Source organism: Canis aureus, chromosome 33 (assembly GCF_053574225.1).
Source record: "Canis aureus isolate CA01 chromosome 33, VMU_Caureus_v.1.0, whole genome shotgun sequence".
Taxonomy (NCBI): domain Eukaryota; kingdom Metazoa; phylum Chordata; class Mammalia; order Carnivora; family Canidae; genus Canis; species Canis aureus.
This window is the reverse complement of record NC_135643.1, coordinates 38,461,918-38,479,453: the sequence shown is the minus strand read 5'-3', so window position 1 is coordinate 38,479,453 and position 17,536 is coordinate 38,461,918. Positions and strand designations below refer to the sequence as shown.

The following is a 17,536-nucleotide window of genomic DNA, read 5'->3' as shown; positions in this document are numbered from 1 at the left end:
TTTTCAGGGAAACACAGGGCCTCTCCTGCAGGTGACTTTGGCTCAAGGATCCTCCAGTAGATTTGCTGTATCTTTCCTCGACTGCATGGCAGTGTGGAACAAGTCAATGCACTTCCATTTGAAGTCTCTTGGCTCTCCCAACACTCTAGACTCTTTCCCCATATCACTTTGGAGGGCATTTTTCCTAATAAAATTTTTTCACATTTAACCCCATCTTGGCATCTGCTTCTCAGAAGATCCAGACCAACATATTATGTCAGAGAGTAATAAGTGCTACTTAAGAAAGCACAATAATGGGGCACCTGGGTGGCTCAGTTGGTTAAGTGTGTGACTCTTGATTTCTGCTTGGAAATCTTAGGGTCTTGAGACCAAGTCCCACATCAGGCTCCACACTGGACATGGAGCCTGCTTGGAATCCCCCTCCCTCTCAACTCATGTGTGCACTCTCTCTCAAATAAACAAAATCTTTTTTAAAAAAGTACAATAAGGTGTTAGAAATATATGTTCTGAAATAAGGGTGGTTAGGGAAGGTCTCAGGCAGAGGTAGCACTTGAGCCACATGAAGAATTGGAGAAAACTGACTTACAGAGTGAAGTAAATTGCTTGAGATTACATGATTACCATGTAACCATGATTACATTTTGTGGTAGATCAGCAGACAGCTGGCACCTTCAAAACAATCGCTTTTATGTTATCTGTAAGTAAATGATATAGAAAATGTTCTGAGAGTAACTGTTTGGGTGATAATTCACATTAGACAATTGTGTACATGTAGAATCAGAACTACTCCAAAAGATATGCCGAAAAGCCTGCAGAAAGTGTTGAATAACACAATTAATTCCTATCCAGGCAAACCTGTATTTCCCTTCAGCCTGCTTCATTCTGGCATTCCTTTTTTTGCCTCATTCTTTTATATTTATTTTGCTAGTGCTGCAGCTTCTATACTTGTTCTTTAATCAGCACTTTTAAAATAGGGTATGGCATTGAGTTTATCTTTTTTCCTTCTGACTTTTTCCGGCCCTATTTCCTGAAACATCTCCATCCCCTACAGTGCCTATGCTGTCACTGAAATGTGTTTCAAAATATAACACAATACAGAAAAATAAGCACATTCTTTTTTAGATCTGAACTATAACCTCTTAAAATTAGCATTTCCCCCCTTCCTGTCCATATATACCAAATCTTCCTACTGATATCACATTATATTGAGAAAGCAGAAAAAAATTCTATCGTGGGTTAAAATGTAGCCCTTCTATCTAAATTCAAATAGACACACCCTGTTCTTTATCTAAAACACCCAGCTTAAGCTCTGGAAATCTTTACACAACTTTACATATTTTTTTCTTAGTTCTGGGAAGTTTAATGTTTTTAAGTATTATAAATTTCCAAAGATTCTTTGATATATTTGTGAAGTGCTTTGATCAGTAGATTCCCTTTGCTTGTTCTTTGGGCAAAAGCTGGCACTCTTCCACCTTTCATAGAAAGCAAACAGCCCTTCTTCCTACAGAATAGAGCATGAGGAGGTCGAAAGTATTTTTCGTAAGAAAAGAAGCATTCAAAGCAATACTTTCCTAAGCTTAATAAAAAGCAGTTGTGGCTGAGAAACTGCAATGATGTCATGTAAGTTTTATCTTGCATAAGCAGCAGAGTGAGGAAATTCCAGAATTAATAAGTCTGCTGGTACAGCTGTGCCCGGAGTTGGAAAGTTCAGGATGTTCTTTTCATACTCACGACTGGACATTTTGCTCCACATTAGCCTTTGCAAGAATAATTGGCTCCCTCCATTTCCAAGCTGCTAAAACATTTATAAATGGATCTATTTAGAAAATGTAAAAGTTTAAATGGATTCATTAAATGGCCACTTGGGCTCAAAATTATTGTTTATATTTGTCTTGATTCTGTAATGGCCAGTAATTAGTTATTTTTAATTATCAAGTGCTTTTCAATAGTGAATTAAGAAATGGAAAATCCTAACTTTGAGAAATTATTGAAGGGAGCAGAGTTAAAAGCCATGGTTTTTAACCATAGCTCTAGTTATTAATGTAACTCTAGTTATTATCAAGAGAACAATTGGCCAACTGATCATCAGGAAATTGGCTTACATAAAATAGGGGATATAATTTCATGATCCGGAAGTCTGTTGAACAGTATAATGGAAATTGAGAGACTATCCTCTAAAGTTTTGAAAAGTAGAAAATATTTTTCTTTAAAGGAATGGCTTTGGTGTATTATCACACTAGATGACTTCTTTCAATCTTGTGGTTTCTTAGTGTCATGCATTTCTTTCCTTTCTTTCCTGTTGGTTCTTCCTTTGCCTCTACAGGAGAAAGAAAAGAAAGATTACACAGATCAAAAGAATGCATGATGCTGAGCTGAAATGAGAAAATTTAATCAGAGTTTGCTTTTGTGTTTCTCAAATTTCAAAATTAAACATGCATGTTGCTTGCTTTATTGAGTTCATATTCAACAGCCTAAAAGCACAGCCTCCTTTGATCATGAGTGCCTGAGTGACTTTAAAGGGTGACTCTGAAATTATTTAGTTTATAGCTGTATTTACCCCAAATTAAGATAATGGAGATTTATTATTATTTTGTCTAATGTAATAAAATAGCTTAAGGCTGAATTTTATTCAGAAAGAGAAGATAAACAATGACCAGAGCATATATTTTAGATCCAGACTTACCGAGTTCTTCCCCTTCTGAGCTAGAATTAAGCAAATCACTTTAGTTCTCTAAGGCTCAGTTTTCCTATATAAAGTTGAGGTTATTTATAATACTTTCCTTGAAGGATAATTAATAAGAATACTTTTTACAAATGTTTGTTGAGTATCCTTTCTAAAACCATGAGTACAGTGCCTGGCATTTAGAAGTCCATCAACAAAAGTTATTTTTATTCTTTTGCTTTTTCTTTTAGTTTTCTTTCTCCTTTATTCCATTTTTCATGTACACAAATGTGGCTGGAAAAGATGCCGCGCAGTCTGTCTGCTGTTCTAAATAGACTATCACATTTCTTCAGACTTTGAAAGATTTAGCTGTTTTTCAGGTCAATGGAAACCTATTCAGAATTCCTTTCAAATTCTTGATTGTGTAGCAACCAGAGTGTGAAATTTTGGCATTTCTAAAGGTGTCAGACAGCTGAGCTAGAATTAATAGACACTTCCAGGAAAGGAAGAAATACAATAGTGAACAGAGAGTTATTCCATCATTTTCTACCCAATCTTAAAAAAAAGAAAAAACACTTAAGATTTTCCCTTTATAAATACTCCTTTATGGTGCTGGGGGTGGTGGTGAGTATTGTTCTTTAGCTAGCATATTTAATTGCTGGGCCCCCTTTCAGTGTTTGATAGAATGGTGACATTGAGCATACAGTTTAATTATTTGGAGATAGTTGAAATCATGCAATAAAACTTAATTTAATGAGAAATAGTAACTTGTTTCAAATTGCTAATTAAAACTAAATCAGGGGTGCCTGGGTGGCTAAGTGGTTGAGTGTCTGCCTTTGGCTCTGATTGGGATCCCAGGGTCCTGGGATGGAGTCCCTCATCAGCTCCCTGCAGGAAGCCTGCTTCTCCGTCTGTCTATGTCTCTGCCTCTCTGTGTGTCTCTCATGAATAGATAAATAAAGTCTTTAAAAAAACCCTAACTCATTTCATCATAGTGCGTAATACAATATGACTAATTTTCATTTTTTAAAACATTAAAAATGGACCCACAATGGCATATTATTATTTTAAAACAGATAAACATCAAACTTAAATAAAACTAAGTTATCTTAAAGATATATTTTAAGTTATACAAATTCTCTATAATTTCAGTATGTATTAACACAATATTTTGATATTACTACTTTCTAGGGATTGCATTGTTTCATTAGCAATTAAAAAATTAAAAATTTCTCTGCTTACAAGACTAGAGGATGATTAAAACAACCACCAATTCCAACACTACATATACAGATTCTTTTGTAAGTATGTAATGTTGTTATGTGGCATTTTCCTTACTATCTACTCTCCTTCCTGAACTTAACTCTGGTGCCTAGTTTTCTATGGATGAAACACTCCTTCTCTGGCATTAACATCTATCACAGAACTCTTAACTGAATTGAAATAGGAAAAAGTGATACTTATTTTTACTAGCTCTAATGAGATCTACTCCCTCAATCATATTTCAAGACATATCTATAACTTTATATTAGTTTGAATCTTTTATATCAAAATGTTCACATATCTCATGATTGTTGTATGCTACATAGCTTTCAGATGCTTTTGTGCTCTTTCATTTTTTTGTTTTTGTTTGCATCTTAGAGCATATACTCCCTACTATTTAAGGACTTAAGTAGAATTTAAAGATTCAGCAAAATAAAAAAAGCTACTAATTCAAATTATACATCTCTCTCATGTACATATATATGTGCATGTATATGTATGTTAGCATATATTTTGTTATTACTGCTCAAAAAATGCATACATAAGGTTGAACCTGATCAACACACAGCTTTGGGATTTATGGAGCTTAAATTCCAGGTACACCCTGGAGAGAGATTAAGACTAGTTTGACGTTCATTGAGTCATTGTCTCCCTGTCTCCTTGACTTAATACCAAATGAATACAGTAACCCAACTATCTTTGGAGAATGTCATCTGGAATAGCTATCTAGTGATTCAATGCTGGTCAAAAAATACAAAGCAGTTTAGAAATTCTAAGAATGGCTGATGAAAAGGCTTTATCCAGACATGCTGTTTTATCTTTGTCACCAGAAAGGAACTCTTTCCAACTCTTTTCTCCATCAATAATGTTTGTACATTGTCTTCCATAGCTTTTCCCCCTTAAAGAGAACTCCAAATGAGTCTAAATATCTTGCACTGCACTTTAATTCTAGATTCCATTATTCAAGAATTGTTCATATTAAAGGAAAAGAAGATGCAACCTTTTGTTGTCAGTTACTCTTCTAGACTTTCTTAGTGAAGAGACTGGATTATTTAGACTAGGTGAAAACAAAATTATGAATAAAGACAAGTTGAGTTGAAAGTTTTTAAAACAAGATTTCAAATTGTTTATTAGTATATGATCTGAGATAGAATTTATTTATTTTTTGAGATAGAATTTAAATGCCATAAAAGGAGAATTGCTAAATTGCTACAAAATTATTGCTACTAATGAAGAGTGTAAATGACTGTGCCGGTAAATAGAATAATAAAACAGCAACATTTATGTTTAGAGGTTTTTGTGGCACATACAACTTTCTTTTCATAGGTCTTCTGTTTCTGGTACAGTGGTATCCTCTGTAGGCTCAGTTGTTATAACTATAGGAATATTCTCAGATATCCATCCCTTTGGAGTCCTATTAAAGGACCGTCTGCCAGAAAGAGGATTGGTAAAAGCCATAAATCGGGGATCTGTTAAAAGTAGTAGCTCAAAATCTGGAACCTTGAATTTAACCATTTTTGATGCTTTTTCAAAACCTCCAAATGGAGTGGCAACTCTGTGGGAAGTGAAAAGAAAAAGAATATATTAATTAATTTTCAAATTCATTTGCTAGAAAATAGAAAACAATTTAATTCATGATTTTATGGGCATGTTGTTATCTTATGTTCTTAGTACAATTTTCAGTTTTTGATCTCTGAGGCAAGTATTATTTAAGGACCATGCTTTTAAAATAAAACAGATAATTGTTAATACATTGGTATAAAATCCCTTTGTGTGTACTCTTTGTTTGGGACTAAATTAATCTATTCTATATCCTGAGCTCATTGAAAACATTTCTTGCCTTTGTGTCTTTGCTAACAATGTTTCTCTTGCTTAGATATTTCCTCCATGCCTTCTCTCCACCTGTGTATGTGTTATGGCCTTTACATATCAGCTTCCTCTCAATTATCCCAGCCTGCATACTGTTTTTAGCCAAATTCCTGTAGCATGCACTGTTTTGTATCAGTCATTTGGGTTCTTATGATATGGTACTTTGTCTTATTAGCTTTTTGAATTTTTCATAATCTGATTTGGTTCAAGTTTGTTTTTTTGTGATATGGTTTGGTATAATGTATGAATTATAAACTCTTTGAAGGCAAGAAGTGTGTCTTTTGCATCTTTCTATCTCCACCTCAAAAACCTCACAGTTCAGGACACCTGGGTGATTCAGTAGTTGAGCATCTGCCTTTGGACCAGGTCATGATCCCAGAGTCCTAGGATTGAGTCCTGTATCAGGCTCCCTGCAAGGAATCTGCTTCTCTCTCTATGTTTCTGCCTCTCTCTGTGTCTCTCATGAAAAAATAAATAAAATAGTCTTAAAAAAAAAAACCAAAAACCTCACAACTCACAATTCTATTTTTCTTTTGAATAAAGTCCAACTTCTTATCTTGGCATTCAAGGCCCCACATAGCATTCTAGCTTTCTTTGAGTTAGCCATTTGTTTATTTATTTAGTGCCAGGCATTTCTAAATGTTAGGGATGTAACAGTGAACAATAGAGTCAAAGTTTGAGCTCTTATATTCCTTTTTTTTTTTTTTTTTTTTTAAGAGAGAGAAAGCATACATGCATGGGGTCGGGGGTTGGGGGCAGAAGGAGAGGGAGAATCTTAAGCAGACTCTACGCTCAGTCTCACAACTTTGAGATGATGACCTGAGCTGAAATCAAGAGTCAGATGCCTAGCCAACTGAGCCACCCAGGCACCCCAAGCTCTTATATTCTAATGAAGAAGATAGGTGACAAAAAACAAAACAAAACAAAACAAAAAAACCCAACATATAAATAAAACATCCAATAGTAATGAGAGCTATGCAGAAAATTAAAGTGGTATAATTTACTAGGGGTTACCAGGAATGACTAGAGAGGGAAAACTTCTCTGAAGGAGTGACATTTTAAAAAATTATTTATTTGACAGAAGAACAAGCAGGGGGAGCAACAGAGGGAGAAGGAGAGCACAAGCTTAGCAGGGAGCCCAACGTGTGGCTTGATCCCAGGACCCTGGGATCATGACTTGAGCCAAAGACAGATGTTTAACTGACTGAGCCACCCAGGCACCCCAAGAGGTGACATTTAAACTGTCATTTGAAGGCAAGAAGTTAGCCTTGGGCGGTACAGCTGAAGCACATCACTATTTCAGGCATGAGGAGTAGGTAATGCAAAGAATACGAGGCAGAAATAATGTTGATATGTTCAGGAAAAGAAAGAAGGCCTGTGTTGGTAGACAAGTAGATGAAGGTTGGTAGAGGGAAGAGAAGACAGAGAGATGGCTTGTACAGGACTCTGTCCAAATGAGGAACATGAATTTCATTCTAAGTGTGAAGGAAACACTGTAAAATGTTAAGCAGGAAAGTAGTGTAATCTGATTAAATTTTTGTAAGGGTTACTCTCCTTGTTGTTGGCTCTGTGATAAGAGAACAAGAATGGAAGGAGAGAAGATACTGGTAGCAGTTCAACTGATAAATCATTGTGGCCTGAATTTTTAGGTGTTTTCCATGAAGACGGAAAGAAGTGGGTGGTTTCAGGATGTGTTTTAGAGTCCACAGGATTTTCTGATAAAATGGATAAAAATTGCGGAGGAAATCTAGAAATCAAGGATTAGTTGTACCTTTAGAGTTTTAGCAACTGGCTGGTGGAAGACAGAGAGGAACAGGTTTGGTGCGTGGGTGGAAAGGTCACTTATGTCTGTTTACCCTGTTCTCTTTTTATGCCCGCTTTGTTCCAGCCAAATTGAATCCACTGCTTACTCTTCCCCTGTATGCTCTCCTACCTTTAGATATACTCTTTTTTTCTCTGGTGGAGCACTCTGACACTTACTACTACATTTCTAAGTATCCTTTAGGTTATAACTTACAGTTCTAATTTGCAATTCCAAATCACCTTCAAATTCTTTAAGTTCCACATATGTTATTTAAATCATGTATTTCTTTCTTCTTGAAGCTTTCCGCGATCTCCCACAGCCAGAAGTAGCTGTTTCTCCTCTAAATTTCCATGGATTCTGTTTTTACCTCCCCTGAAACCCCATTTCCTGTCTTCCATTATATACATCGGTGTATCTGCCGTTTTGTTTTGGGTTTTTTTTTGTTTTGTTTTGTTTTGTTTTTTGTTTTTGTTTTTGTTTTTGTTTTTGCCAAACTGTCCCTCTGGAGGACTGGAATTCTTTCTGATCTTTGTTAACTCATTACGGTATACTTGTGTCATGCTTTGTACCTAGAAGATCTCCATACACATTTGGACAATGGAACTGGGGAGACTACATGGATTGCCCAGTATTGTGGAGATTATTTTAAAGCCTGGAAGAGATCTGATTTTCTTTGTAGCTCAGTCACTCTCTTCTCTTTCTTGAATATCTTAACTTCTATGTGACAATAGTGAGACCATGGGGTCTGGTTAGGTAAGGAGACAGTGGTTGATGGACTTTGAAAAATGGGATGGCTTTGACATGTGAGGTGTATTATTGAAGAAAAGAAGAAATGAATGATAAAGAGGCATTGTGATAGAGAGCGGGGTGCTTGACATTGAGATTTTGAAGGCAACATGGGAATTGGTAATGACAAAGCCAAGAATGGCTGAGGGGAGACTGAGAAAGTAACCCTTAAAATGAGACAAAGACTTGAAAGGGTGGAGAGTTCAGTAAATCATATGTGGATAATGAAGCCACCAAGAAGGATGACAGGAATAGTATAAAGGAGGAAGACAGCCAGACACTAAAATCCTCAGTGAGGAGAATGTCCACAGAGTGGATAGAGGATTTCAACTATGACTGAGCAGATGGTACATGGTGTCACATGGTTAGAATCTCTGTCTTGTTTCCCATAATTTTCTTGTCTTCTACTAATTTGCTCCTCTCTGAAGAACAGTATGTTTTATTTTCTATTGCATCTGTTTTCATGATGACTGACCTGATGATATTTCCCCCAAACTGCTGTGGAAGATATGGATAATAACAGGTCACTGATTGATGCAGTAACCTCCATCCAAGGTAGTACTTAGCAATTGTATTATGTAGAATTTCACATCCAGGGCCTAAAACCATTATTCTGGAGGTAAAAGAGATCAGTTTAGAAAAGAACTTGAAGAACTTAAATTATTATTCAAGTTCTTTATGATCATTAAATTTCAGAAGGCATAGTAATAATTAAATCTAATATTTATTGATATGCCAGACCCTTTTTTTATGTGCTTCTCAAACTTTATTGGTAGAGAAGTCACACTGTGGTCTTGCTAAAAAGCAGACACTGATTCAGTCAGTCTAGTGTGTGTCCTGAGATTCTACGTTTCTAACCAGTTCCCAGGTAATGCCAGTGCTACTGGTCTGTGGGTCATATTTGAATACAAAGGTTTTACACATTTTTTTAATTAAAAACATATAACCATATAAATCGGTTCTATTTATATCCCTATTCTATAGATGAAATGGAGACACAACTAAATTAAATGATTTGTCCAGTCATGCATCTATTAAGTTGTTTAACCAGGATTTAAACCCGGTCAGCCAGATTCATGGGACGCCTGTTTTTCTAGTCACTGCTCTATACCACACCTCCATGAGATAATTCTTGGGGAATATTGGGCCTTCTGAGATCACTTTCTAAGTAGAATAGTGTATTTAGGAATGTCAACCTACTTGGCTGTGTCTAAGTGATGTTAAACAGGTTGTTGTCCCATTCATGATGCAACTAGCTGATGCAATGTCCCACATTTCGTCATTTGATTTAGTTAATTGAAGAGTCTTTATGACTTAGAGTTGATTTAGTACATAAGTAAAACTTCTTATTCTTGGGTGTCCAAGATGTCCAAAACAATATTTTATCATTTTAGAAGATGGCCATCATGTATCAAGTCTGTTCATTTGTTGATTCAGTCATTTATTTACACAACAAATTACTTATGGCTTATTATATCTAAACACCCTTTTAGGGAATTCAAAGTGGGAAATATTGCAGTAAATCTTACAGACAAGAGTGAAACGTGAGGAAAAAAATAACACATCATTGAATAAAATAGTTGCTCCAAGAAATAGTGTCCCGCATGCAGAGAAGCTTAGGGTAAAAAGCACCTTAGTCTGCCTGGTTGGCCAGTAACCTCTTCCTTAGCTTGGAGCTACCTAATTTGCAGGCCCCAAATGAAAACTTGGGGCTCCTTGTTAAAAAATTGTCAAGAATTTCAAGGCAAAGACCGCAAAGCATTGAAAACCAAGCAAAGCTCTTCAAAGCATGGGCACCCCATGCAATTGCACACACCTCACACCCACTCGTTGGAGTTCAAGAATATATGGTTATCCATTGGATACAAAAGGCTAGAGTTCAACATTTCTGAAGATAGGCTGAATTTGGCCAATTAACCTTGTATTTAGTAATTTCAAACATGAATTTTACTCATTTATTTATTTTTCCTAAATTAACTCAAAGAAGAAATGCTCTTCTGCCACTGAAATGTAATATTTGAGTTTGACATTTAATGCATGACTTTTTATCCAGCTTGGTTTTGTTTTTCCCAATTTGTAGGTCATTTTCATTTCTTGTAAATGAAAACATTCCCTTCCATTTCATCACCTATTTCCTACCTCCTACCACTGATCCAGTGAAGATTATTGCTTGAAAAGCAGATTTTCTTTTCTTTGGCACCATAGAGATTATATCTTACTTGTTTGAATGTTTATTGGCCTCACCACACAAAATAAAGTCCATTAACAGAGATATTAAACATTCAAAGTGAGAGATTATTTGAAAGATTCTTAAGATATCTAAAAACCAGTCAAGTTTTACTCAAATTTAGTGAAGCAAAAATTTCCACTAAAAGATTTGGAATGTTCTATTGAAAGATAACTGTGCATCTCTCTAATTCCTATAACATAAACACTTTAAACAAAGATCTGACTTAAAATGATTTTTTACACTTGTCATCTATGTAGTGAGTAAGAAGTGTGTTTCACTCAGATTCACAGTTAATAGATGCCTTCTTGATTATTTTGATTGATCAGTAATGGGATTACATTTGTTAAAACTAATAGTGCTAGACCTATAATATGCCCATAATAGGGCAGCCCCAGTGGCACAGTGGTTTAGGCCTGCAGCCTGGGTCGTGATCCTGGAGACCCTGCATCGAGTCCCACATCTGGCTCCTTGCATGGAGCCCGCTTCTCCCTGTGTCTCTGCCTCTCTCTCTGTCTCTCTCTCTGTCTCTCTTTCTATGTGCCTCTATGAATAAATAAATAAAATCTTAAAAAATAATATGCCCATAATAACTTCTGATTATTCTATAAGGTAAAGAATTATGTAAAATGGTTATATATAAATAAAAATAATTTTTTCTACTAAGTAGATATTGTACATAATACATTTAAAGGTATTTATGTAATCATAGATATATACAGATGAGGAAACTAATAGGAGAGGTTCAGTGACATGCTTAAAGTCATGTAGCTTTTTGAAGCAGAACTGGAAAACTTGCTCCTAGTTTACTTTTCTTCACATGTTATAAGGGCTGAACATAGTATTGTTTGACAAAGCACAATATTTAATATAAACTCAAAATGAGTACGAGAACACAAAGTTATAGTAAACCATGGGCCATTTAAAAAATATGTGATTAGGGATCCCTGGGTAGCGCAGCGGTTTAGCGCCTGCCTTTGGCTCAGGGCACGATCCTGGAGACCCGGGATCGAATCCCACATCGGGCTCCCGGTGCATGGAGCCTGCTTCTCCCTCTGCCTATGTTTCTGCCTCTCTCTCTCTCTCTCTCTCTCTCTCTGTGACTATCGTAAATAAATTTAAAAAAAAAAATTAAAAAATATGTGATTAGATCTGGGGGCCAATTCTTATCCAGTCATTATTATTGCTGACTGCAGTTAGACTATATCTTACCCTTATATGCCTTATTAACAATATCCAATAATCATGTGTAATAATATGGTGCTACCAAATAATATTATTTTATTCTTTATGAAGGAATTTGGGAATATTGGAAACTACTTAATTTCCCTCTCTCTCTCTATTACTGTCATTTATTTTTGCAAAAGTGAAAAAAAAAGATATATTAGAAGTAAGTCTCAATATAATAATACTAAATTATATTTGAAACAGAAGGGTAATTATATTTCCTATTCCATTTTATTTTTATTTTTTTTATTTTTAAATATTTTGTTTATTTATTCACAGAGACACAGAGAGAGAGAGAGAGAGGCAGAAACACAGGCAGAGACACAGGCAGAGAGAGAAGCAGGCTCCAGACAGGAAGCCTGACGTGGAACTCGATCCCGGGTCTCCAGGATCGCACCCCAGGCCGCAGGTGGTGCTAAACCGCTGCGCCACTAGGGCTGCCCTCCGTTTTATTTTTAAAACATGTAATACTTGTGTAGAAAAACTAAATTTCTGGTCAAATCATTTTCCCATAATCTCGAGTAGTTTGATAAATAAAGTCCTGTTAAATAACATACAACAAAAAAGATATTAACCCAGTTTGTACCTGGAAATTATTTTAATCTCTTAAATCACTGGAATGTGTTCTAGACTAATTCAAAGAATGGCTTGTATCACATCTAGCTTATAATCACCCAGATATCTACTGAGATTATTTTACCAATGTGATTTTTAAATTTAACTGAAGTGTAAGATACATTATAAAAGTATTACAGGGATCCTGGGTGGCGCAGCGGTTTGGCGCCTGCCTTTGGCCCAGGGTGCGATCCTGGAGACCCAGGATCGAGTCCCACGTCGGGCTCCCGGTGCATGGAGCCTGCTTCTCCCTCTGCCTGTGTCTCTGCCTCTCTCTCTCTCTCTGTGTGACTATCATAAATAAATAAAAATTTAAAAAAATTCTATAAAAAAATAAAAAATAAAAGTATTACAAATCATAAGGTAAAACTTGATGATTATTATTTATTTTCTAATTATTTGTTGTTAGTATATTAAAATATCATTAATTTTTATGTTGGCCTTGTGCTCTGTGATTGTGCTAAATTTACTTACTAATTCTAATTACTAACTTGCTGCTTTTGAATTTCATATGGACATAATCCAGCCATTTGTGAATGAGGATAGTTCTATTTTTCCTTTCCTATACTTACACCTTTTGCTTATTATTGTTTCATTATCTAGCATGGGTCAGAAAACTTTTTTGTCTGAAAATGTGTAAGAATATTTAATTTTGACTTTTACCTGTAAAAAATATTTTCACTGGATATAGAATTATAGGCTGGCAGTTATTTATTTAATTTTTAAAGGTGTTATTCCATTGTCTTCTATAAATTCTAGTTGTCTTATTTTTACCCTTTTAAAATGGTTGTCTTTTATTCCTTGGCTTTAAGATTTTCTCATTCTCTTTGGTTCAGCAGATTTCCAGTCATGTGCCTTTGTATGGCCTACTTTACGTTATCCTTCTTGGGCTGTGTAGGACTTCTTGAACCTAAAGTTTGATATCTTTTGTCACTTTTGAAAAATTCTTAGTCATTAACTCCTCAGATATAGCTTCTGGCTAATTTTCTCTCTTATTCCCTCATAAGACTCTAATCAAACATGTATATTGGCATTTTTTACATTTTTAAGTTCCTGTTCCAGATGCATCTTCCTCCATTTTACTGCATTTTGAATCCTTTTTTTCTTTCTGCTTCAATTGATCATTTTCTGTATCAGTTTATAAATCCTCTCTTCAGCTATGTTTAATCTGCTATGAAATCTATTTATTTAATTTTTAAAGACATTTTAATCATTAAATATAACAAAAGTACAGAAAACCTGATCAAAATGGACAACAGCTTATTATAAAGTGAACAACTTTGTGGGCAGCCTGAGTGGCTCAGCAGCTTCAGCCCAGGGTGTGATCCTGGAGACCCGGGATTGAGTCCCGTGTTGGGTTCCCAGCATGGAGCCTGCTTTGCTTCTCCCTCTGCCTGTGTCTCTGCCTCTCTCTGTCTCTCTCTCATGAATAAATAAAATATTTTAAAAACAAAACAAAACAAAAACTCTTGTAACTACTACACATGTCAAGTGTTACTCCAGAAGCCCTAAACATGTCCGTGCTCAATCCCAGCCCTCTCCTGACCCTAGTAGTTAATATTTTGACTTTTATGGTAATACCAATTTGTAAAATATTTTAAAACCTTTCCTTATATGGTAATAATTCTATATCTCTAAATACTTTGGTTTACTTTTGCTTGTCTTTTTAAATTGTCTTTTAAAACATTTTTACACTATGGAGTTTCCTTTAATCTCTTCCTCCCATTTATTTATTGAAAATCCTGGAGTATTTGTTCTATAGAGTTTCCCACGGACTGAATTTTACTGATTGCATTCCCTTGGTGTTTTTAACATGTTTCTCTGTTCTTTATGTTTCTTGTAAATTTCATATGGATCCAACCACATAATCCTTTGACTTCTTAATTTCAGTTGTTACATGAATATTCCATTTTATTGTGCTTTACTTTATTGAGTTTGGCAGATGTTGCATTTTTTTTACAAATTGAAGTTTTGTGGCAACCTTGTGTCAAGAAAGTGTATTGGCACCATTTTTCCAAAAGAATTTGTTCACTTCGGGGGATCCCTGGGTGGCTCAGTGGTTGGGCACCTGTCTTTGGCCCAGAGCGTGATCCTAGAGTCCTGGGATCGAGTCCCACATTGGGCTCCCTGCATGGAGCCTGCTTCTCCCTCTGCCTGTGTTTCTGCCTCTCTCTGTGTGTGTCTCTCATGAATAAATAAAATCTTTTAAAAAAATTTTTGTTCATTTCATGTTTCTGTGTCACATTTTCATGATTCTCACAGTATTTCAAACTTTTCATAATTATTAAACATGGTATTGTGATCTATGATCAGTGATTATGACTTGTTGAAAGCTTAGAGTTAGCATTTTTTATCAATAAAGTATATTTTAATTAAGGTAGTACATGTTGTTTTAGACATAATGCTTAATATTCTATGGTATAGTGTAAATATAACTTTTATATGCACTAGGAAACAAAAAAATTCATCTGACTCACTTTATTATGATATTCATTTAATTACAGTGGTCTAGAACAGAACCCATGATATCTCCTAGTTATATCTGTATATTTTTCACTTATGTACAATTTCCATTTGATTATCTTAAAAATATTTTTATTAAATAAATTAAAATTAAAAATATTTTATTTATTTATTAGAGAGAGCATGAGAGGGAAGGAGCAGAGAGAGAGGGAGAAGCAGGATCTCCGCTGAGCAAGGAGCTTCACACGGGGCTTAATACCACTCCCCTGAGATCATGACTTGAGCTGAAGGCAGATGCTTAACTGACCGAGACACCCAAGTGCCCCTCCATTTGATTCTTTCTTAAAACATATTTCCAATCTGCTAAAATTCTTCATCTTGTTATCTATTTTCTTGAACCTATTTATCATAATTATTTTAGAGTAGCCAACATTCCAATAATTTGATCTTTTATATGTCTGTTTCTTTTGTTTATTTTTTTTTCTCTTTGTTTTTAGTCATTTGGTCTTGTCTTATAGTATGCTTGGTAATTTTTAATTGACTGATGAGCATTATGTATAAAATACTCTAGAAATAATTTGAGTCTCTGAATGGTGTTCTCTTCCTTCCTGAAAGGATTTACTTTTGTCTGTGGCAGGCAGTTTGTCATAAAAGAGGTGATTTTTATCCGGCCTAGGATTGTGTTGATTAGGACCGGCATTTATTTTCATGAAAGCTGGTCTATTACTTGTTCACCTTTATTCCAATGGTATAGCCTGTAGGAATCCCAACTAAAAGCTTAGAATATCTGGGTCTTTCCTCCTAGCAGACCATATATTCCTGTCTTTGGCCTTCTCTGATTCAAGACCGTTGAAAAGTTCACTCACTTTCTCTGCTTCTTATTAGTTGTTGCCAATAAATCAGCAAATGCCTTAATAGAGAAAAGTGACACCAAATGTTGGGTTTACATCTCTAAATTTCGCTCATGTCTAGGTGGCCCTTAAGTCCTTATTTCCTTGATGGCTTTTCAAACACTTATAATAACTAGCTTTTCTAGTTATTTTTGTGAATTTGTTCTGATATAAAATGGTCTTCCATAGCTAGAAATGGATTTCCATTTCCTAGCTACGTAACTTTTTACAGACTATTTATTTAGCAAGCATTCAAAGCAAAAATATGGTTATACTGTACTGTTTGTTGAGTAGGCTTTTAGAGCAATGTATAAGCAACAAATAAGGCCTCAAATTTTGTGTAGCAAGGAACATATACTTTAAGGGCAAAAAGACTCTTAAAGCTACCTGTTTGGGATTGCCTATGTATCATCATATTTTGTTTCATCTACTATTTACCAATGATAAAGAATCTAAGAATCTTGCAGCATTATTTACAATAGCCAAGATACGGAAGCAGCCCAGTGTCCCTCAATAGATGAATGCATAAAGAAGATGTGGTATATATATTCCATTCGAATATACACAACAGAGTATTAGTCAGCCATAAGAAAAAAAGGATAAGATCTTGTCATTTGTGACAATATAGATGGACCTAAAGTGAATTTCACTTATATTTTGCTTATGCTAAGTAAGATAAGTCAGAGAAAAATACCATGATTTCACTTATATGTGGAATCTAAAAAAACAAAATCAATGAACAAACAAAAAGCAGAATCAGACCTACAAATACTGAGACAAACTGATGATTGTCAGAGAGTAGGGGAATTGGGAGCATGGGCAAAGTAGGTGAAGAAGAGTAGGAGATACAGGCTTCTAGTTATAGAATGAATGTTATGTGAATAAAGGTACAGCACAGGGAATATAGTCAATGGTATTATAATAGCATTACATGGTGACATGGTAGCTATACTTGTGATGAGCATAGCATAATGTAGAGTGGTTGAAGTACTATGTTGTACACCTGAAACTCATGTAACATCATGCGGTAACCATACTCAAATTTTCTTTTTTTTTTTTTTTATTTTTATTTATGATAGTCACAGAGAGAGAGAGAGAGAGACAGAGAGAGAGGCAGAGACACAGGCAGAGGGAGGAGCAGGCTCCATGCACTGGGAGCCCGATGTGGGATTCAATCCTGGGTCTCCAGGATCGCGGCCTGGGCCAAAGACAGGCGCTAAACCACTGTGCCACCCAGGGATCCCTCAAATTTTCTTTAAAAGTTGAGCATTACTTATGTACTGTCTCATAAAATCAGTGACTATGACTAAATAAACATTGGCATATTTGTGTGAAATGACATTCGAATGCATTAAAATAATAATGAAATGTACATTGACTTATATCAATTTATGTTCATAAAAAAGAACCTAAGAATAAAATGTAATATTAACATTAAGCTCTGATATTGATGTATATATAAAAAGAAATAAAAATTTCTCAAGTAAAGGGGAGGTATTAACAGGTTAACTTTTCTTTTTCTTTCTCTCACTGAAATAGCACTCACTTGGTATTTATACAATCAATAGGCATCTCTTTATAGCCAACCCAAATATATCAATGTGTTTGTAAAACTGGAAGCAAGCTGCTCAGCAGGTATGGGGTAATAAAGCCACAAGATACACAAGAAGTCACACAGCATCTCTAAAGCGTTAATCTCAAAAACAAGCCCCAAGTATTCTGTTATTTTC

General features: G+C 35.3%; 1 protein-coding gene across 1 annotated transcript in view; it reads right to left on the bottom strand.

The window, feature by feature from the left end:
• Window positions 1-5,027: 5,027 nt before the first annotated feature.
• The window catches only part of MYOZ2 (myozenin 2), a 43,885-nt gene continuing 31,376 nt past the window's right edge, over window positions 5,028-17,536 (bottom strand). Inside the window, exon 6 of the mRNA XM_077882458.1 lies at window positions 5,028-5,480. Within this exon, the coding sequence (XP_077738584.1) occupies window positions 5,246-5,480 (235 nt within the window). The 3' untranslated portion in view covers window positions 5,028-5,245. The remainder of the gene's footprint in view (window positions 5,481-17,536) is intronic.